Source organism: Tenrec ecaudatus, chromosome 14 (assembly GCF_050624435.1).
Source record: "Tenrec ecaudatus isolate mTenEca1 chromosome 14, mTenEca1.hap1, whole genome shotgun sequence".
Taxonomy (NCBI): domain Eukaryota; kingdom Metazoa; phylum Chordata; class Mammalia; order Afrosoricida; family Tenrecidae; genus Tenrec; species Tenrec ecaudatus.
This window is the reverse complement of record NC_134543.1, coordinates 71,072,856-71,095,123: the sequence shown is the minus strand read 5'-3', so window position 1 is coordinate 71,095,123 and position 22,268 is coordinate 71,072,856. Positions and strand designations below refer to the sequence as shown.

Below are 22,268 nucleotides of genomic sequence, written 5' to 3'. Positions count from 1 at the left end.
GGGAGGCTAGGTTTGCAGACTTGGGGAACAAGAACTACGGGACGTCCTTTTAGGCTGAGGCTTATGGTGGAGTGGAGCGCCCTTTGGGCATTTATTAGCAATACTGAAGTAACTAATACAGCCTGAAAAAGGCAGAGATAAAGTCTTGCCATTCTTGCTTCGGAGGCACATTCTGGCTGTACCTCTGTACTAAGTGCGGTGAAGTCAATAAAATTGGCTGGTACAGATACTCAGTCTTTATAACTGACACCAAACGACTGAGTTGGAGGACTGTTCCTCTTGGAGACTGGTCGGTTTTGTCACTCCAAAGGGTGTAAAGTGAGCTATCTTAGAAGTGTTTTCAGCATGGAGACCAGGAGATGGAACTGGAGGCTTCCCAGCCCTCGGACTGAGTACAGCTGAGTATCTTCAGCAAGTGACTAGCTTGCTCTGTGGGGTGGCCTTTGGGTGTTTATCGGCATTAAAGGAGCGGTGTAGAGCCTACCCAAGAAGGGCAAAGGTCAAGGGCTTGCAGAGCTGCGAGGCTGAGGACTCCAAGGAAACACGCCTGCTGGCAAGGAAAAGAAGAGGCGCTCCGGACAACAGGGCTGGGTCCTCTTTCACGCTTCTGTCAGCCTTTTCAGGCTGGCTTGACCTATAGATTTCCCTAATAAGCCCCGTAATCTTAAATGCTGTCTGAATTCTGTGTGGCCATAGCAAAATGTTATTGAACCAAGCAGAGAAGTAGGATACCGTGAGAGGGATGACTGGTGTCAGAATAGGGCAGAGAAAGATGGAGACTGGAGGCATGTCTGACTTCTGCCTTGTGGCAGTTGGCGTTGGACTGGTATGAAGTTGAACTCTCCCCCTCCCTATTGAAGCTAACAGAGGTCAGATGTGGCTCCCACACCCTTTCCTCAGCAAGGACTCCACATGGTCGTGTCTGGAAGGCAGTCCATGAAGGGCAGTGATGACATCATCTGTTACCTCACGGGATGACACCAGCCGTAATGGGGCCACTGTGTCTACTGAGCATCTGTTACGTGCCAGGCATGACTTAGAGCACATGCAAAGACATACAAGCCTTGGTCTTCCTTTGGGGAGAAAGAAGGCAGTAAGACAGCACCATTAGAAAGGAAAGTGAAAAAGCAAATGGAAAGAGAACAATGCACTGCCTGTGGTTCACCACAATCTGAGTTGTAGAAAGAAAGAAACAAACACCTGAAAAAGAGTAACCACAAAGATGGAGATTAAAGCAAGGGCAGGAAGATTTCGAAGAAATCAAATTGGACCGTGTTCCAGAAATTCAGGTGTGGTCAACAGCAGAAGCTGGGCAACTATTTATTCTGTTGATAACAGTACCTAGTGCTTGTTTAGATAGATCATTTCTAAGGAGCCTTCTAATTCTAAAATGTCTGCCTACATAAGGGTAGAACTTAAGGGTTCAAAATGGGTAAGCTTCTAACAATTTAAGTTTAAATGAGGGGGGAAACTCCCCCTCCCCTCCCCCCAAAATTCCCACATTCCCAAACAAAAACAAAAACACGAAAACTGGATAAAAGGAGGTAGCTAACAAATGTTTTATACTTAGTCATTAAAAAAATTACATCAGTTCACTAAAAATACTAAACAAGATTTCAATATATAATACAGTATCTTAAAAGCTCCTGGAAAGTAGAATTAAGTGGACTTCAATACTTACAATGTAACCTGCATAGTCTTCATTTTCAACAAAAGAATCATGAAGCCAGATAAATTCCTCATGTTGTCGAACAACAGAAAATTCGTTTTGTTTAAAATTTGGCAATGAACTCTACAAAGAAGAGATTTTCTTGAATTAAAATCAAAATTACACTAAAGCTATTTTTATATTTAAAAACTAGTCTGTATATGAAAGGAAATTTGTGCTTTTCAATTGTATTCCGAGGACCCTGACACAATCAGACAAAATTATCTTGGAATCTTTGGAAAAATAAGTTGATACATTCTTATTATGCTGCTACCATTATTTTAAATTATCTTATTAATGCCAAACTATTGCTTTGCTATTTAAGCAGAGGAAAATCAGTTTACAATCTGAAAATGTTCCTGAGAACTGAAATCTAACAATAATAATAATCTGTAAGCATAACTTGATTAACTAAAACTATTGAAATCGAAAAATAAGAGAATGGTAAAAGATACTAATGCAAATATAGAGAAAATAACATTTTAATTTTGTCTCAGTTCAATACTAATTCTTAAAATGCTCAAAACTAAAGTTCAATAAGACACAATGTATGTTAGCACAATAAATAGCTAAAATTATCCAAAGTACAAAATCACCTTTACCTTCGTGTGAACAGTGAATTTTACTTTATCCCTTTCACTAAGAGCATCAGAAATGTCCACTTGCAGGGCAGCATCACTTTGAAGATCTACATTTATTGCTTTAAGCTAGAAAAGGAAAATCAATAATATCTTAATGAAAATTTTTGTGCTTTTATGTAATTTCATTCTTTTCCCAAATGAAAAAATATAAAAACAAAACAAAAGTAACAAAAGAATCTTAAGCTTTATGTTTATTTAAATCTCCACTGTGTATATATATTTGGAAACGGGTGCTTTGGCTAAGACCGCATCTTAACCAATTTGCATTTTATGTCAGTCAATTATCCCTCCTTTGTAGGAGTCACTGGACTAACAATGAATCACTATCGTTTCAAACAAAAGTTAAACTATTTTATAAGAAGATCCAAAAATGCCCAAACGCACTGCCCTTGGGTTGATTTCAGTCACAGTGAGCCCATGTAGAGCTCCAGAGACGTTACATCTTTGCAGAATCAGAGAGCCTCATCTTTCTCCCTCGGAAGGGCTGGTAATTTTTAATTGCCCATCTCTCAAAACGCAGCTCAGTCTTTTTACCCCCCAGCGACACCAGAGAAGTCCTTTCCAAGAAGGTAGGTGATCTACTATGCAAGGGTCTGAACTAAGGAGCATGACTACTTTTTTTTTTAATCCTTTTATTGGGGGCTCATACAACTCTTATCACAAGCCATCCATCCATACACTGTGTCAAGCACATTTGTACATTTGTTGCCATCATCATTCTCAAAACATTTGCTTTCTACTTGAGCCCTTGGTGCATGACTACTTTTAAAAACAAAGAAATAAAAAATAATTTTAGCATACAAAATAATTTTAATGCTAGTTTATTTTAATTTAGAAATATATTTAATAACAGTGAACATGTTAATTGCAAGAAAATACCCTGTGTGATAAGAATTCAACTTCATATTTTATTCTATCATCTATAACATATTTGAAAAATTGAAGATGTATTCTATTTGGTCATTCCATTTATTTGTCTTTAAGATGTGTCCACTTATACTTACCATAATTCTATTTATAATTCTTAAATCTCATCCATTCTTTTAAATTCTCTTGTAACATGTTTGGGTACTTTGGAGACTTAAAAAAGGTACCATATATTCTCGTGCATAAGCCGAGTTTTTTAACAATTGACAGTAAATCATTTTATTTAGTCTTCTGATTTCCAAAGCACCTGGATTTCTTAAAAAAAACTCAAACTCATTGCCATTATGTAGATACCAACTCACAGCAACCCTGTAGGACAGAGTAAAACTGCCCCTATGGGTTTACAAGACGGTAACTGTTTACAAGAGTAGAGAGCCTCATCTTTCTCTGCCAGAGCTGTTGGTGGTTTTGAACTGCTGACCTGGTGGTTATTAGCCCGATACATAACCAATACCCTTACCGGGGCTCTTTCTGGAATTTCTCCCCGCCCCCCTTCCTGAAATTTCTATAACCTTGCTCTGTAGATATTGTAGAGCAAGGCCTCAAACCACTTCAAAGCTGCTCTTGCAAGCACTGAAGGAGCGCACAGGGATAAGCCGAGTGTTTCAGCGCATTTCAAATGCAGTTTCTGTGGTAAAACTAGGTGCCTTGGCTGATATTCAGGTCGGCTTATACTCGAGTAAAATTGTAGGGTAATACAATTTTTCCAAACTTTTTTGAAGCACCCTAATAATCTAGTTATAAAACCCAGGATTTGGGAATCTTACACAATCATTAGTACTGTGTTAGACTATCATGTCTCAATTACAATATAAGCAAAAACAAGGCAAGATGAAAAACTGGCTAGGCTGTGCGACCTAGTTCCTTGGTCAGACGATAGTGTTGTTGCTGATATAAAGTAATTATATGTGAGTAAACCAGTTAGTCTCAAGTCGAGCAGACTGATTACATTCCATGCTGTGGGTGTTTTCTCAATCAATTAGCTGAAGAACTGGAGAACAAATAGGAAGTTTTCTAGGAGTTTCTACTTGACACTCAAATCTGAAGATGGGCTCCCTTGCCCCCAATCACGAGACAAGTTTTAAAGTAAACTAATTAATGAGCACTGATTTTTATATATCTATCTATTATACACCACTTGAACTGTCACACTGTGGTGGATTAGATGTTGTGATACTGAAAGCGAGGTCACAGATATTAAAAATACCATCCGAGAGAGGTGTCTGGCAAGAAAGACCTGGCGATGGGCTTCAGAAAAACAGCCGTTGAGAATCCTGATGGAGCAGAGTTCTCTTCTGGCTCAGAAGAAAGAAGAGTGGTGAACATGGAAGACACATGGAGGCCCAATGGACTGATGGATGGACCATGCAAACATCAGTGTCTAGGACCCTGAGACCAGAAGTCTACATGATGCCCTGCTGCCACTACCACATGTACTAAAAGAGATCACATTCAAAAGTCCTGGGCAGACAGTGAAAAAGATGTAGAACAAAACTCAAAATCACAAAAAAGCCCAGACTTACTGCTCAGATAAAGAGTGGTGGAGCCCTTGAGACTCTGGCCCCTATTCATCCTTGAGGTCTGTAACTGAATGCATGCCTCTCTCCTCCCTACCCCCGTCTCCTGCCAGCAACCCTGGTTCAATTTCAATTTTCCATAAAGGGAACAATAATACTAGTGAGGCATGGACATCTAGAATAAGCAACCATCTGAAATCAAATGGGAGCATTCACCCAAGGACAAAGTTCAGAAAGATTGCAAAAGGAGAAATGGATACAGAAAACCCAGGAAGGAGATGGGCTAAGTGATACTACACTGTGGGGACTGTACATACAATGCGTATGAGTTGTTGAATGGAAAACTGATGATGTGCTCTGTAAGCCTTCACCCAATAACAACAAAAATTAAAGCAACTCTCTAAACAAAGTAACACAAATAAACACCCTCCCCCGAATAAATAAAAATACCATCAGAACATGATACTTGGTCAGCTGACATCCCTGCAGACCCAACCTGAATTTTCTCAAGGCTTAACTGTTTCTTCCCTGTTCCACAACAGAAATCTCTTCTTTACCTTTTAATTTCCCTTTAATAGTTGGAATCTAATACATAAAACATATCATTCCTATTTAAATCATGTCAAGTAGAGTTGTACAATTGCTACTGCAATCAGTTTCCAGTCAGTTTTTTCTTTTTTAGCTTTTTAATATTGCTGGTGGTCTTTTCTTTTTCTTTATTTTATTTATATTATTTTTAAATTGTTTCCATTAGGTTTCTCAGTTTATGAAGCACAGCACAGAAGGAGTGGACACACAGAGAAAGTAACTGATGTGTGTGATGTTTTACTGGGACGAGGTGGGGAGAATGAGGGCAACTGGGGAGCAAATAATGAATGCAGGCGGGTGTACTAGAACTGTACACATACAACTCTTGAAAAGCGACTTAGCTATGGTAATATGATGTATGAATTTTATATCCATAAACTGTTTTTAAAAACACTATCAGAGTCGCCAGAGCAGACAGGTTTCGGAAGAGCTTCCAGATGAAGACAGTGCAGGAGGCAGGATCTGGTGATCCTCCTCCTGAAAAAGCTGGCCAGTGAACCCTATGTGTAGCAATGGCACACTGTTTGATAAGACCAGTGCCAAGGAATTGTTTGTGCTCAGAGCCATCTTATCACGGTTATTGTTACATATGCAAGCTATGTGCCCTTGCCTCACTAATGTATAAAGCTGTACTTTGGAAATAAAACGTGCCTTTGGATCATCCGTCCACTGGCCACTCTTTTTCTCGGGTCGTCACTCCCTGCAGGTCCACACTGCGGGGAGTTAACAATACGGTGCCTGGAACAGGGACCTGACGGGCTACCAGCGTCTGGAGCTGTAGTAAGGAGTGTCACACTTCCCTAAGGTGAGGGGGTGTGGAGCAGTGACTCCATGCAGAATTCCCATGGAAAGTTCGGGGCTTTTCCTGGACTTATCTACCACATGTTAAAAAAAAACCTGGGAAGTTCTGTTTCTAGAAATAAGATTATTGATTGTCTGGAACTAACCCCAGAGTTAATACCAGGTTTTCAGATGAAGGCACTCTTGATGATGAGACTTGGGTCCAAGTTATGGGAAATTTTGGAAAAGGCTTGTGCTTCTCTACATGAACATGAAATAGATGATGTAAATTTGAAAATAGATGATGTAAATTTGAAAAAGGAAGGGCCTAAGAATGAGATTATTCCCTCTGCGCCTTTGCCACCTGTCCCCGGTAGTCGTTTCAAATAGTAATCCTTTTGCTTAAATATTGTGTCTGATTCTCTGTATACTGTTAATGCTGTACCTCAACTTAGTCCTACTGTATTGAAAGGGTCCCCAAATAAATCTACTTTCCATTTGTTATCATATCTTCTATGCTTATTGCGCCTCCCAAGACCTTTGGCCACAGGCCACGCTGCAGCAGATGCTACAACTAAGCCTTTAATATGCTTCTACTAGGCAGAAGGAGAGCATAAAGCTGTTCACGCTACCGCTGGAGTCTACACATGAACTGGAAGATTCCGCGGAAAGCAGCTAAAGACACTCTGAGGTGCCTGTGCTGTTTGTCCGTACACTACTTGTTCTGTGTTTTAGTGTCTGTCTTGTGGCCATCGCTTTCCCTCTTACAGGTATGGGAGTGACCCAAGGAAAACATCAGTCCACCAGTTCAATCTCATGTTGGTCCACTGGTCTCTTTTAAAAAAAGGGGGGCCTCATCTTGTAGAGAAAAAGTTCATCGCAGTACCCCATTATGATTAGCCACTCTTTGACCTGGGATGGCCTTCTGAAGGAACTTTTAATCTCTTTGTTATCCGGCTCAAGCTTTCATTTTAGGTCAAATAGGTGGAAAAGCCGAACATCCAGACCAACTCCTCTACGTCACCCAGTGCATTGTCATTGTGGAGTCAAATCCCCCAGCCAACATGGGACAACTGTCAACAACTACTCCAGCCTCTCTTCACAGCCGAGGAGCACAATCACACTCACAGTGATCACCACTGGGTCAGACAATGGTCCTGGATTTGTTGCTAAAGCTATACAAACACTAGGAAAATTCTAGGCACAAATTGGAAATTACACAGTGCCTTCAGAGCTCAGAGCAAGATGAAAGGATGAACTGGACCCTCAAAGAGACTCTAGCTAAATCAACTCCAGAGACCAGCGCTGGGTGAGTGGCTCCCCTGCCTTTAACATTGTTACGTGTCTGTTGTACCCCATTTGAAGACCCACTACCACCTGGTTTGCTTGTACCTCTTGACCCTTTCACAGGGGTGGCCTAAGACCATATTTCCAGTGGTCTTAGGAACCGAGACACCGCTCCTCTATCCATCTCCAGGCGGGTCCACTCACATGCAGATATGCCCACATATCGGTAGCCAGCATGAAGACTGTTACCCATGCTATACCATGCTTCAAGACAAATTTAATTTACTTGTAATTAGAAATAAGAATTTAACAATATATAATTACATATTGTTTTAGTGACTCATCACTATGCTTTATGTTCAATTTGTAACAATGAAAATACATCCTGCATATCAGATATTTATAATTCATAACAGTAGCAAAATTAGTTATGAAGTAGCAAAGAAAATAATTTTATGGTTGGGGGGTCACAACATGAGGGTTGTGGGACTAGGAAGGCTGAGAATCACTGTTCTAGGTGATAAAGAAGTTGGAATTGTTCTGGGTGAAATTGTTCTAGATTTGCAATAAGAACATAAGAAGGCAGGATGATCCCAAGCTTGTGTAAAGTTCTGCTTTAACCAAATGTTCTGTTTCTGTACCCTGTAGCATTTTAGAAAAAAACACAGCTTCAGCAGATCGCTGCTCTTTTAGTTCTTAAGCCTTAGCTATAAAATAAAAAGGGGGGAATTAAAGAGAGTCACTGAGTTTCAACTGAAGTGTACTGGTGACTCTCTGGGGTGCTTGAAGAAACTATATCCTTATGATGTTTTCCCAAATTGTGAGATGCGATGAGTAAACTGAGAACACAGCTGCATTTGTTAAGATTAGTCCCAAGGAATTGTTTGTGCTTAGAGCAATCTTATCACAGTTATTGTTACACTATGCAAGCTATGTACCCTTGCCTCATTAATACATAAAGTTGTACTTTGGAAATTAAATTTGTCTTTGGATCATCAGTCCATTGGCCACTTTCTTTCTTCAGGTCGTCATTCACTGCTGGTCCATACAGCTGGACGGTAACAGACACAAGCCAAAATGACAAGTAACAGCTACAAATACCCACGAATAACTGAGACAGAGGACATATGAAATTTAGATCAACAAAAATTGAATGGGACATGTAAAGATGGGTATCGTAGGCATTAGTGATGCTGGTCATTTTAAATCAACACTCATATAGTTTACTGTGCTGGGAATGACAAGTTGAAGAGGAATGGCATCATATTTCATCGTCAAAAAGAGCATTTCAATATTTGTTCTGAAATACAAGACTTTCAGTGACAGGATTCTATAGCTATCATTCAAATGCATATCAACCACTAATGATAGAGAAAGCACAGCTTTTTACCAACTTCTACCAGTGAAAATCAACAAACATTAATCACGTTGCACTGATAATTACGGGTAATTGGAATTTGAAAGTTGGAAACAAAGAAAGATAAATAGTTGAAAAATACAGCCTTGGTGCCAGATATTACATAAAAGAATTTTGCAAGGCCAATGCCCTGCCCCTGTTCCCTAGACAGACTTTTCTTTATTTGACAGCACAGACTACGGACATGCGTCTTGCCAGATGGGGTATGCAGGAATCAAACTGCTCTGTGGAGAGAGAGGAGACACTCCGTCTCATCATTCAGAACAAGGCTGGGGCCAGCTGCGGAACATGCCTTAAGTTACATGCAAGTCCAAGTGAAAACTGAAGGAAATGAAAACAAGTCCACTAGAGCCAACGTTTGACTTGGAACATATCCCATCTGAATTTAGAGACCACTTCAAGCATAAATGTAACGCACCGAACACTAATGACAAAAGACCGATGAACCACTGGATTGGCTTCAAATTGCAATATTGCAGGGTTCTGCGGGGGAAACGCTGAATGTAAAGAAGGTAGTAGGAACACAGGAATGACCCCCACTGCCTGCACTAGCCACCACCACGGCTGCTCTTACTATGGCCCCAATTAAGGTCCTGGACAGAGGGGACGGACAGGGGAGAACAAAGTCCAGGACCATTACAAAGACCAGACTTACCAGGTGACAGAAACTGGTTGACCTTGACGACTCTGGTTCTTACATACCCTTCCGACTTTTAAAACTGGCCCCACTCCTGGAGATTACCATTCAGCCAAACAACAGACAGGCTTTAAGTGAACAATAATATCCATAGGTACATATTTCTTTGAAGAAAAAAAGAAAAACAAGCAACCATGTGTGATCAAAAGGGCAGCGTTTGCTCAGCAGACAAGAAGGGGCGGGAAAAGAAGAGGAAATGGAAACAGGGAACCCAAGGAGGGAGTGAGCAAAGTGTGATCACGTTGAAGAAACTGTACCTACTATGTCATGAAACAAAATGTGCACAAATTGCTGAATTGGGGGGGAGGGGAGTAAGAATACAGTCACTGTTCCAAAATTAACTGGTCAACGTCAACCACTTTAGGAGGCAGCACATGATTAAGAACCAAGGGGTGAAAAACAAAGCTCCAAGAATTGATGGAACAGCAATTGGCATGTTTCAAACAAATGCGAGAACGGAGTGCTCGTTCCTAAGCTAGAACAATAAGAAGGCAGCTATCAGGCCAACAACTGAGACAGATCCATATCTGTGCCCATTCTAAAGAAAAATGATCCAATGGAATGAGGTAATTATAGAACACACAAACAAAACTTTGCTGACGATTAAAAAAAAAAAAGCAGTACATGGACAGGGAACTGCCAAAAATTCAAGCTGGACTCATAACAGGACTTGAAACAAGAGATGTAATTGCTGACATCTGACAAATCTTGGCTAAAAAAATGTTTACCCATGTTTTATTGACTATAAAAGGCATTTAAATGTGCGCATCAAAAGAAATGATGGATAACATTGTGAAAAATAGGAATTTCAGAACATTTAATTGTGCTTATATGGAACCTGCACAAAGATCAAAAAGTTGTTTGAGCAAAACTAGGGGATATTGTGTGGTTTAAAATCAGGAAAGTTCTGTGCAGGGTTATAGCCTTTCATAAATTCTTTCAATCTATATACCAAGCAAATAATCTGAGAAACTGGACTATACAAAGAAAAACGAGGCATTCGGATTGGTGGAAGATTCATCAATAACCTGTGATTATGCAGATGACACGCTCTGAAAGCAAAGAGGACTGAGGCACTTGATGAAGATCAAAGATTACAGCTCAGTTTTCAGTAGAGAGAGCTATTTCAAATCATTATACTGGGGGCTCATACAACTCTTATCACAATCCATACATCCATCATGTCAAGCCCATTTGTACATTTGTTGTCATCATCATTCTCAAGACATTTTATTTCTACTTGAGCCCTTGGTATCAGCTCATTTCCCCCCCTCCCTCCCTTATAAACACTTTATTATTTATAATTATTATTACTTCATGTCTTACACTGTCGACTGTCTCCCTTCACCCACTTTTCTGTTGTCTGTTCCCTAGGAAGGGGCTTATATGTCGATCATTGTGATAAGTTCCCCTTTTTCCCTCCACCTTCCCCTTACCCACCTGGTATTGCTACTCATTATTGGTCCTGCAGGGTTTATCTGTCCTGGATGTCTTGTGTTTCCAGCTCTTATCTGTACCAGTGTACATCCTCTGGTCTAGCTGGATTTTTAAGGTAGAATTGGGATCATGAGAGTGGGGGGGGGGGGAGGAAGCATTAAAGAACCAGAGGAAAGTTGTCTGTTTCATCGGTGCTATACTGCACCCTGAGTGGCTAGTCACCTCCCTGCAACCCTTCTGTAAGGGGATGTCCAGTTGCCTACAGATGGGCTTTGGGTCTCCACTCTGCACTCCTCCTCATTCACAATGATATATTTTTTTTTGTTCTTTGATGCCTGATAACTGATCCCTTCGACACTTCATCATCACACAGGCTGGTATGCTTCTTCCATGTAAGCTTTGTTGCTTCTCAGCTAGATGGCTGCTTGTTTATCTTTCAGTATGTATTATACCTCAATATAAACAAAAATCTTCACAACACGACCAATAAGCAATGCTTGGTTTGGGCACAATGTAATTAAATTATTCTTAAGGATTACATATATGCAGTCAGAAACTCCAAAGGTCAGAATAAATATTATTTTAAGGGAAATCCTATTAATTACTCAAAGAAATACTGCATGTCTATGAGCCACTCCATAACACTACTTTGATCCTATTTCCATGGCAATGTATAAGCAAAAGTATAGGAATCCGTGAAACATTTTTTTTGTAATATTTTTAACTCTAGTTAGAAGTGTTGCCACAGTTTTCAAATTGTGTATTAAATAAACTTCAATCAATTCATATTACTTACTGGCTTTGTACCATTTTTGCATGAAAATTACTTAACACTTTCAGTCTTAAGATTCTATTTGAAGTACGATTTACATACTGAAAAAGGCATTTTGAAGAGTTTTGACAAAGCATACACCTCTACTAGGAGCTTTAGTGGAGCAGTGGGTAAGTGCTACTTTCACAGAAAGGTTAGCAGTTCACACGGACTGCTCACGCCTGCTAATCACAGCCGTGAAAACTCTATGGAGCACCTGTACGCTACTGTACTAGGCTGTTTCTATGTGTCAGAATCGACTCGACAGCAATGGGTTTGGCTTTGCTGTTTCCTAACTACCACTATGATCAAGATATGGAATATTGCCCCCTCTTTTAACATGTGCTTTTAACATGCCTCTATTTCTTAACTTTGTATCCATTCACTTACTACCTATTACTATTATTTTTCACTGTTATCACCTTAACAGCTATTGAGTCATTCTTTCTATTGAGTCATTCTTTCTGAAATACATGCATTAATTATAAATGTGTTCACAACAAAATGGTGATGGTATGGTTGATTCAATTTAAATAGGGGTAAATCAAAAAGCATTGCTACAAAAATCATTAAAGCCTTTATTAAAGGTTTCCCAACAAAATTCCCACTGGAGAGCCCTCGCTACCCTCAGAAAACAGGCAGTGGATGGTTTTGATGGGAAACAATTCCTTGGCACAAGCTCCCTGGCACCTTCTCACCAACGCAGCTTTCCGTTTCCTTAAACCTGTGATAGTCCTGTGCCCTTTGCGAAAGTTTGTCAACATCACCCCTTTCAAATTAAAACAACAAAAGGAACCCTAACCCTCTGAGCTGACACCTCTCTGCCTTGACCGCATCCTTGAGGTCTTCTCAGCTCTCCTCACCATGCTAGAGCCATCTAGAAACTGTTGCTCCAAGGGGGGAGGGAGCATTGCTATGAATTTGTTGTAGTTTCAGTGATTTGGAAAGAGGCCCTCTGAAATTCTGTTAAAAAATTTGTTGTTAAAAAGATTTATTAATTTAAGAAATGCGTTGTTAGCGTTGACCTCAAAATAGTGTTTTCCATAGCACGAAAGTTTCTTTTATTTCTTAAGGCAGCCGAATGAAAGTAAGACAAGCATATAGCCCAGAGAACTCGTCTGTAGCCATCCAGTCATCACAGGGACAGGAACACCTTTCATGAAGGACTCAAACGTAACAATTCTGGGGAGGGTGCAAGACCTCGCAGGGTTCTGGTCTACACCACATGGAGTTGCTGTGAATTAGAGCAAACTCAACAGAACCTGACAACATGATCTATGAACTGAAGTCCTTGTGGCAACACTTTTTGACTCAACCACGTATGTCACAATAAGGTCAAAAATTCTGATACTGCATTTTCCTATACTTTGCTCTACATACACGTCACACGCCATATAATTCTTTCCTATTTCTGGAGTCTATGGGGAAATTGGGCATAAAGGATTACTACTGTTTGACAGTAAGATAATTTAGGCTTCCTTTCCAGTATTTGAAAACATATAGTGGAAAAAGTAGCCTCTGAAATGAAATTAGCCCCTACAGAAATATGGGATTTTTACTGAAAACTAATGTACTATATCACAGTTTACCAAATTTAGAAACACACTTTTCCTAGTTGACATCTCTGAAAATAAGGATTGTCTTTCAGGTGATAGCAAATTTAGTATAGCTGACATTTTTCTTTTTAAAAAACCCATTGCCAACGTGTCAATTCCAACTCATAGCAACCCTCTAGGGTTTCTGTAGCTGTACATCTTTATGGAAGTCTAAGGCCCCATCTTTCTCCCCAAGATCAGCTGATAGGCTTACCCTCTGACCTTGGGTTTGCAGTCCAATGCACCAGGACTCCTTTTTCTTTCTTAGTGTGTTTAAAAAAAAAATAGGTAGAGCTTTCAGAAAAGGTCAACAGAGAGACACTTCCAGGCTATTCTCAGGAAAACGAGAGTAGTTCATGTTAGAGACGGCAGGGAAGGCGGAATCCTCAAGCACTACTGGTAGGAATAGAAGTCTCACAAAAGCCTTCACGTAACAATGGCTTTCCAAAGTCCCGCAGACTTCCCAGGTTTTACTTGCTGTGGTATTTTACCTTGACGAGCTGAACACTCCCTCCCTCTGGTAATTCTCTTCTTTCAATTTCGGGGAGGGGCTGAGAGGCATCTCTTCTCTCATTCCCTTATTATCTCTATTAGTTTTAGGAAATAATCTTCTCCTCCATGCGGAACCTTAAATGTTTATTTTCCCTGGGTGTTAACTAGCCTTGGTGAGCTCAGCCACTCTTAGTAATTCCTAAATTTATAATTCCAACTCAGAACTTTTACTCTAAGTTGACAAACAAGAGTTTCAGGCTACCAACTCGGCATATATACCTAGATTTATTCACTTAGTAAACAATTAATGCAAAGGCTTCGATATGCTATACGGTGTCCTAGCAGCTAGAGATCAGCAAGAGAGAGATCCTCCTCCCCCTTATAGATCTTACATTGTTTCCAATGTTGGGTTAGAAACCAAACTTGTGTACATCTCTAAAATCTGTTTTCCCTCCTATCTTCCTCATTTTTCTCCTCTCCAGTCCATACATCACACACAGTGAAACCTCTGAAAGCCAGAACTCGATAGGAGCATCTTATTTTTCCAGGTCTTGCAAGTTTTCTGGTGGCAGAGTGGGTTACGTGTTGGGCTGCTAACCGCCAGGTCGGCAGCTCAAAATCGCCAGCCCTTTCTCAAAGAAGACCAGGTTTCTGCTCCCAGACGCAGAGCCTCACCAGCTTACAGGAGCAGTCCTACTCTAAAGCATCGCAAGGAAGAAGCAACCGATGGCAGTGAGTCTGGGTCTTTTGGTACATGTACTGCCACAGGGTCCATTTTGACTCACAGTAGAACTGCCCTCACAGGGTTTCCAAGGCTGTGATCTTGAAGCAGATTGGTATATCGTTTCCTCAGTGACTGAGAGGTTCAAACCACTTTTAGGCTAACAAGTGAGACCTTAACCACTGTGCCACCTTATTCGGTCACTAAGCCCTGTCAACACTATCTCCAAACTATCTATTTGCTGTGCCCTTTCCTTCATCCCAGCTCCTTAAACTGCTTTTTCTGCTTCCTGATATGCTATTTTCCTTTCCCAGCTTTCCCGAGGGGCTTCCCACTGCCTGCTCTTTTTGTCATTACACAGTTCACACTCGATCTGCACTACTCCTATCTAACCTCTGCAACCCCAATTCCTCAGTAAGAACAGGTGACAACAGGCCAATTACCTACACACTATCCTCTCTACAGGCAAACTCCTAAGCCTGCAGTGTTTAAGGCCCAGTTAATTTAGGTGCTAGCACAGTGGTTAAACACCCAGGTCCTAAAGCTAGCTTGTCTGGGTTTAAATCTAGCTGGTACTGGCCCTGGAGGTGTAGTGGCTACACGTTGGGCTGCAGGCTTCACAGAAACCAGCAGCTGTTCTGTGGAAGATGGGGCTTTCTACTCCCTTACGGAGTCCGTTTGGGAAAGGCACGCGGGCAGTGCAACCATGTCCTGCAGGGTCTCTAAAAGTCAACATCAACTCTTCGATGGAACTGCGTTTTTGTTTGTTTGTTTGTTTGTTTGTTTAAGTCCTGGCTGTACGACCTTGGGCAAATTATTAAATCTCTTTGAACTGGTGTTCCTTTCCAAAGTAATAGCAGAAACTACCTCATAGGGTTTTGAAAACGGAGTATGTGGAAAGTCCCTGGAACAAAAAGTTCACTGCTGTTGCGTCGATTCCAGCTCACAGTGACCCTGGAGGGCAGAGTGGAAGTACCTCACAGGGTTCCAAGGCTGGACACTTCCTTTACAGAAGCAGACTGCCCTGTCTTTCTCTCATCGTGTGGCTGGTGGGTTTGAATCACCCAGCTTTTCATGAACAGTTCAGTGACTTACGCTACAAAAGTGTGTAGCTATATTATGTCTTCGTAATTCCTCTTTCTCCCCAAAGTTAAACACTCCTTCCTTCGTACTCCCACGACATTTATTTAAATCAAAGGACTGTAAAACTCTTCCTCACTAACAATGAACATATCAGGGCAGGGACTTTGTCTTATTCAGATCCAGCAAAACGTATATCTCCCGTTTATCTGAAACAGCTATCAATAAATGTGGAATATGTTTAAGCTAATCATTCGGTAGCAGAGGGTATATAAATACACACTAAGAAAAATGCAAATCTGGGCCAAGTCTTACAAGGTTAAGTCACATTTGAGAAAAAGCCATCCCACAATGTTGAAACAGCATGCACAAGCAGGCATTAAAGAGGAGGGGTGTTTGGGAAATGACAAGTAGAAGGGTTATGCCTAGGGCTATGAGGGAGGATATATAGAGAAATGAAGCCAGGTGGAAAGGCTATTATATATTGAACCCCGGCTTAAGGAGTTTGGACCTTATTCAGAAATGAATTGGTGAGTGTGTGTGTGTGTGAGTGAGTGAGTGTGTGTGTAAGTCCTTTTGACTACTGGTGCTATTCGATTTGATCATCTTAGTTAGGTAAGTAGATGTAATGTGCAGCTTGATTGGAAAGTAGGACTGAAGATACAGAGATCAATGACTAGAACTGCTAAAATCCAGGCAAGAAGTATCAGGGCCTTAACTGGAGCTATGCAAATAAAAAATAAGGTAAATAACAGACAATATTTCAGAAGTGAAATCAACTGTCCTCAGTGACTTTTTTGATGTGGGGGGAGTATAGGATCTGATTCAGAGCTCTCTCTCCTTGTGCTCCTGGGAAATGACGTCATTAATTAAGATAAGGAATACACAGGGCAGAGCAAGGCAGGCGCCCAGGAGAGGTAACTAGAACCTAAGTAATTTTTTAAAACAATAAACATATCATCATGTCCGATCAATAAACAAAAGGTAAAATAGAATTATGCCAACACTCTGGCATGTGCTGTTTTTGCTCAACAAACACATCAGACAAAACGGATCCAGTTCAAGGGCTCATCTGTTTGTTAAAAGGTGTTACTGTCCTTCATTTGTGGTGGGGGTGGGGGCACACAATCCTATTATGCAGAGTATGGTGGAAGAGATAAAGAAGAGGGCAATGATTTTCAGCATTGTGCATTATTAAATCAATTTTTTTTGTTTTCCTCAAAATGATATTTTAGGGTTTTAAGTAAAACCAATTCAGACTCTGTTCTAATCCAAGTATCAGAACGTAAATTTAAGGCTATTAAAACTTTTATTTAAAGTCATTGACTCTTAACTCTCTGCGAGGATCTGGCTCCTGAAGTCACGATGGTCCCGGAATTTTGGGCCCAACAAAGCGGCAGGAACTCCTAACTTGGACTGCAGCCCCTCCAACAAGATAGTGCCTCCTTCTGAAGTCTTATGTAGGCCCTCTGGGTCAGCCTCATGGTTACTCCGCACAGTTCAAATGAAGCTTCCTATCTGCAACCTCTGAACAAGGATTGGAAGGACAAGTTATTCCTGACTTTGTGAACAAGAGGAACGCCTGGCCAAAAGGATTCAATGGCCCGGGCATGCATCTGGCATGCTGAGGGCCCTGCCACTATCTTGCTTCGACTCTGCCATCTGTTCTGCCTGGAGACCGTGGATGGAGCTGGGGGAACTGCAGACCCAAACTCTCTCCGGTGCTGGGGGGGTTGGTGGCTCAGCTGAATGTAGAGCGAGGGGTACGGAGAAGACGTCCCCAGAGCATCAGGAGCGTGAGGCAGCCATTTGACCCGGGACAGATTAACCTTCAACAAGATCCAACCGGGAGAAATCCTCTTCCATTTGTGCTCCAGCAAGAGGACATCCTGGTGATGATCAATGTCAGTCCCTTGGAGTAGGGCCACGTGCTGCTGATGCCTGAGTCTGCCCAGGTGCTGCTACAGCCCCTGCTGCCAGGTGCACTGTGGGCCGGGGTCGAGGTCGTGCTGCTGAGCCTACACCCAGGCTTCCATGTTGGCTTCAACAACCTGGGTGGCTTGGCCTCAGGGAATCACCTGCATTTGCATGGCTAGTACCTAGCCCACAGACTGCCCGTAGGAGTGCCCCTGGTGGCCTTTTGCACCTGCTCCAGGCCCTCCCAGCCCCTGGCTTCCTCTATCATGCTAGCGGCCCAGGACCTGACTCAGAGCCTTGGTAAGCAGGGTATGCCGAGCCACTGACTCTGTGACTGTCCATGAGATTGCACATAACTTGTTTGTGACCCGGGGAGCCCCACCTGGGAAGACCTCACCTTCCTCAGCCATCATGGGGGTTCAAGTCATTCTCTGTACCCGGAAGTCCAACTTTGGGATAAAGGATAGTGGACCTTTCAATGTTGCCCTCTGTGAGTTGACTGGGCGCCTCCCTGTCAAAACTTCCCAGGACTTCACCAGTCTGACGAAGGTAGCTGCTCTGAGCCTTATCCAAGACTGTCTTCTGCCTCCAGCCCAGGCAGAGGAGGTCCGCGTGGCCCTGGTGGCCCAAGAGGAGCAGTAATCCTTCCCAAGGTATTTATTCTTTCACTGATCTCAGTCCTTCTCCAGAGTCCTACCCATAAGGCTTGTGATATGACTGCTTACTCAACATGTCTCAGCTGAAGGAAGAGATAAAGAACTGATAAGGGGTCTTTAAAAATAGCAAAACCATGCTCGCTTCAGTAGCATATACACCGAAGTTGGAACAATACAGAGAAGATTAGCATAACCTCTGCACAAGGACACGCAAATTCACGAAGCGTTCCGTATTTTTCCAATAAATCTATTTAATAAACCAAAGAGCAAAACCTTGAAATAAACAAATTACCCTTAAAAAAACTTTTGATTCTAATTTTGCTTACTTGCTGCTTTGAATGAAACACTTGTATTAATTTTTTAACTTGAATTATTTTTAAATCTGTGATGTCCCCTGTATCACTACCCCTGCAGTGAATGTCCTTGCACTTTATATCAAACATGCTTTTTTTTCTATCAAAACTTTAAGACTGAACAAGATGATCTAAATCAAAAGTATAGTGCCTCAAAGTTCTACTTATGACTATTTCTCTCAGGACAAACACAATGTAAGGAAATTTAAACAGTCCTGAAATGAGAAGATAGCAGGAAAATGCTGCATAGTTATCAAACTTCATCAGAGTTTAAAACATGGCGAATGATGTGAACCAGAAACAAACTACCAACACAGTACAGGAACCTCTGGATAACATTAGGTTCAGTCTGGATGTGAAAAAGCAAAATCTTTAAGGAAGACTGCATGCTTATGATTATCATTTAAATATGATATTGGGAGATGTAAAAGAAACCATGACTACTATAGAATTTGATGAAGTGAGAAACGAAGAAACGTAAATCAAAGAAACAGAATGTTACATCGCTCTTTGTTTGGTGTGATGATAGTGTTCTAGTTCCTCCCTTCTGCCCCCCACTGAGAGTTGGCTGACACCAAGAATTCATCCAGTGTGGAAAACAAGAGACTATCTAATGTAGGATATGTTCAGAAGAGAAGCCTTCGTAAATTGATATTCACAAGTGACCAAGGATTCGTCTTCCCCTGAGATGAGTTGGTTTGCAGGTAACTAGCAAGTTCTTAAAACTAAATGACATTTAACTTTTTCTCCCTCTCTGCCAATCAATGTGATCACAAAAATGCAGTTCTTTTTGCAAAACAACAACTAAAAAAAACACCACCACAATCATCTCATGCTTGTTTATAGAGCAGATCTGTCCTCCCTGTCCCTAGACCCTGATTCAGTAGGGCGTGGGCCCAAAAAACATGCATTTTTTTGCATGTTTTGTTTCATTTTATAAACATCCAACATTCATTGGCTCTGCTGTCTGAAAAACATCGTTTTCTTGTTCGGCTCTCCCCCTTACTGGCTATGTGACCTCCCACTACTTACTTAGCTTTCTGATTTCAGATCTCTTATCAAGAACTCTAAAAGCTTCACTGGGATGAGAATATAATGCAACAATGCTCACACAATGGAGTGCTTAGCCTGGGTATAATTATTATCATTCACCCTGCCACTGGACCAAAACTAGGAAGAACTGGACATATGTGCATATCTATCAAAACAGTCTCAACGTTTTTTCAGTCATGGTAATGTTTTTTCCCATTTTCAAATTAAAATTTTCACCTAGGAGAACCTCCATGCTGTTATTCTGCCTCTCCCTTTAATTCCGTCACATATGAAAAAGGCTTCTGGGACACACTACTTAAATGCTTCTGATCCCAACCAACTAAACCTTGCCAAAGGCACAAACACAGAACACAAATCTTCATCAGAAGACATTTGCTCTACTTTTCACTTCATCAACATGGCCAAAAAACAAGCATTAGTCAGATTCGACAAGAAAGCAAATCTGCCAGCCTTGCCTGGCAGACTACACACTCTGACCGAAAGTTATTTAAGCAAAAGTGTCCAAATGTCTTATCTTTAGAGAAACCACTCTGTTAATTGTGAAGACCCTCTGCTTCTTTGACTCAAAGGTCATCAGTTAATACTAACAACCTCAGCTTTGATCATCTCTCTCCTGCTGAAAACAACAAAATAAAGTGCTCAAGAGTATTTTATGGGGCTTCCTCCTCCTGTCAAGATTTACTGTCTGGAAACCCTATGGAGCAAGTAAGTCTACTTGTCCTAAAGGGTTGGTCTGAATCGGAAAGGGCAAGTGGAGGGCAGTGGGTTACCCAGAAAATCCACTCACAGAAATGATCGTCCAAGATAGGCTGGTGAAAGCAAGGCGGAAAACTCAAGTGCAGGCTGTCCAATGTGAGTGGACGAGGGTACCTTAGTGCGCTGCAATGACCGCTTCTCAATAGCTGTCAAGTGCACACCGGCACAAGGCTCCACACAGCAAGGCCATGGGAGGGAGACAATAGAGGGGAAGCCCTGAGCTCCTTTCGGACGCAGAATGCAACTGGTCTCCAAACGCCAAGGGAATCCTGCGAGAGATTTGTTTTTCCGGCTCCTAGGTGAAGTACAAGAAACCGTGCGCTTCCAGCAGGGTGCAAAATCGCGTTCAGATTTAAGAGTTAAGATTTGGCGAATACAGCAAGCTTTGCAAAAGGGTCACCCAGAGCGTGCCTGCACAAAATCGTGCCTTACAGCGAGAGGAGGGTGGGCGAAGGTTGGAGAGGTCCACTGGGGCAAACGGAGGGGCTGAGCTGAGTTTTCAAGGTCCCAAAGGGAACGGGTAGGGGCGTTCGAGCCCGGCCCCCACTTGCACTTCCGCACCCCCGCCCGGGCGGGGAGTGAAGGGGAGGCCCGTCTGGGGGTGGGCGTGCGCTGGGCCAGGGGCCGGCGAAGAGGCCGCGGGTCCCCGAGAAATCGGGACGGAGCGTCCCCAGGGAGGAAGGGCTGTAGGAGGGCGGGGCGCGGCGCGGCGGGGAAAGCGAAAGGGCCGCCGAGAAGGGGAGCCCCGCGTCGCGGACCCCCTCCCGGGCCACGCCCCGGAGCCCAGGAGGAACGAGCCCACAGCCCAAGGAGGCGAAACTTACTCCGCGGTCCTCCTCCGAGAGGAAGTCGGGGCCGTCGTCCAGGCCTTCCTGCGGGGCCGACGGTGGCCGGCGCGCCCGGGGAGAAGCCCAAGCGGGGGGAGACACAAAGGGGAGACGTTAGTGCCAGGCCATCGCGGGCCCCGCGGCCGCCCCGCACCCGCCGCCCCCACCGCGCGCCCTGGGCTCAGCGCCGAGGAGAACACCCACCATCATGGCTGCTCCGAAGCGAAGGCCGGCGCAGGCGCGCGCCGCACCCCGGGCCGCAGGGAGCCGGCGGCCGCGGGCGGGGCGGGGGCGGGGGCGGGGCCGGGGGCGGGGCATGAGGGGCGGGTCCAAATGGGGCGGGGCCTCGGGGCAGCCTCGCCCCGCCCCGTTGCAGGGGGGCCGGGGGCCGGGAGGCAGGTTGTCTCGAGTCGTCTGGACCCTCGACCCGGGCCTCCGGACCCGGAAGCCCTCTAGCCTGTCGGGGACAGCGCCCTGGCCGGGACCCAGGAAGGGCTCCGGGCTACCCCGGGCGCTGTCCAGTTTCCTTAGCCGGAGGGCTCCAGCGAGAAACTCAGCAGGTGGCCTGCAGGAGCCACAGTGAGATCATCTAGTCTTTGACTGGGACACGAGCAATTAATCACGCTTAATAGCACTTCACCCGCCGACGGTGCGGGAACCGTGGGCTTTCACACAGCAGCCAGGGGCTGTAATCAAGGTTTTACTGCTGGTGAAGTCATAACTACCTGAGGTGAGGTCACTGATGGTGGGGCACTATACAAGTGAGCTCTTCCCATCACGGGCTTCTGCTTTTGCTTGATTTGTATTTGTTGATTTCATCAGGTGGGAGCGATTTACATTTCAGACCACCCACTCTTCATTAACAGTTCAAACCACTCCTCAGCCCACCCGCTATTCGATTCCACACCTTCTCCGTGATTTCCCTCCTCCCTCTTACGGGTCTCCATTCTTTTCACCCAAGTCAGTGCCATTCCCACCATTCCCACCATTCCCTTTGGTATGGCTTTT

The 22,268-nt window shown here is 43.1% G+C and overlaps 1 protein-coding gene, 1 non-coding gene and 1 pseudogene across 2 annotated transcripts in view; 2 read left to right on the top strand and 1 right to left on the bottom strand.

Annotated features, from left to right (window-relative positions):
• Nucleotides 1-21,545, bottom strand: part of SNX6 (sorting nexin 6) — a 54,689-nt gene extending 33,144 nt beyond the window's left edge. The window contains exons 1-4 of the mRNA XM_075530523.1: nt 21,465-21,545; nt 21,258-21,305; nt 2,311-2,415; nt 1,682-1,792 (exon numbers count right to left, since the gene is read on the bottom strand). Of these exons, the coding sequence (XP_075386638.1) occupies nt 1,682-1,792; nt 2,311-2,415; nt 21,258-21,305; nt 21,465-21,470 (270 nt within the window). The 5' untranslated portion in view covers nt 21,471-21,545. The remainder of the gene's footprint in view (nt 1-1,681; nt 1,793-2,310; nt 2,416-21,257; nt 21,306-21,464) is intronic.
• Nucleotides 17,181-18,257, top strand: LOC142426838 (GDP-D-glucose phosphorylase 1-like; annotated as a pseudogene).
• LOC142427015 (U6 spliceosomal RNA) lies at nt 18,406-18,509 on the top strand. Its single transcript, XR_012779860.1, has one exon. It is a non-coding gene; the product is annotated as a U6 spliceosomal RNA (small nuclear RNA).
• Nucleotides 21,546-22,268: the final 723 nt, after the last annotated feature.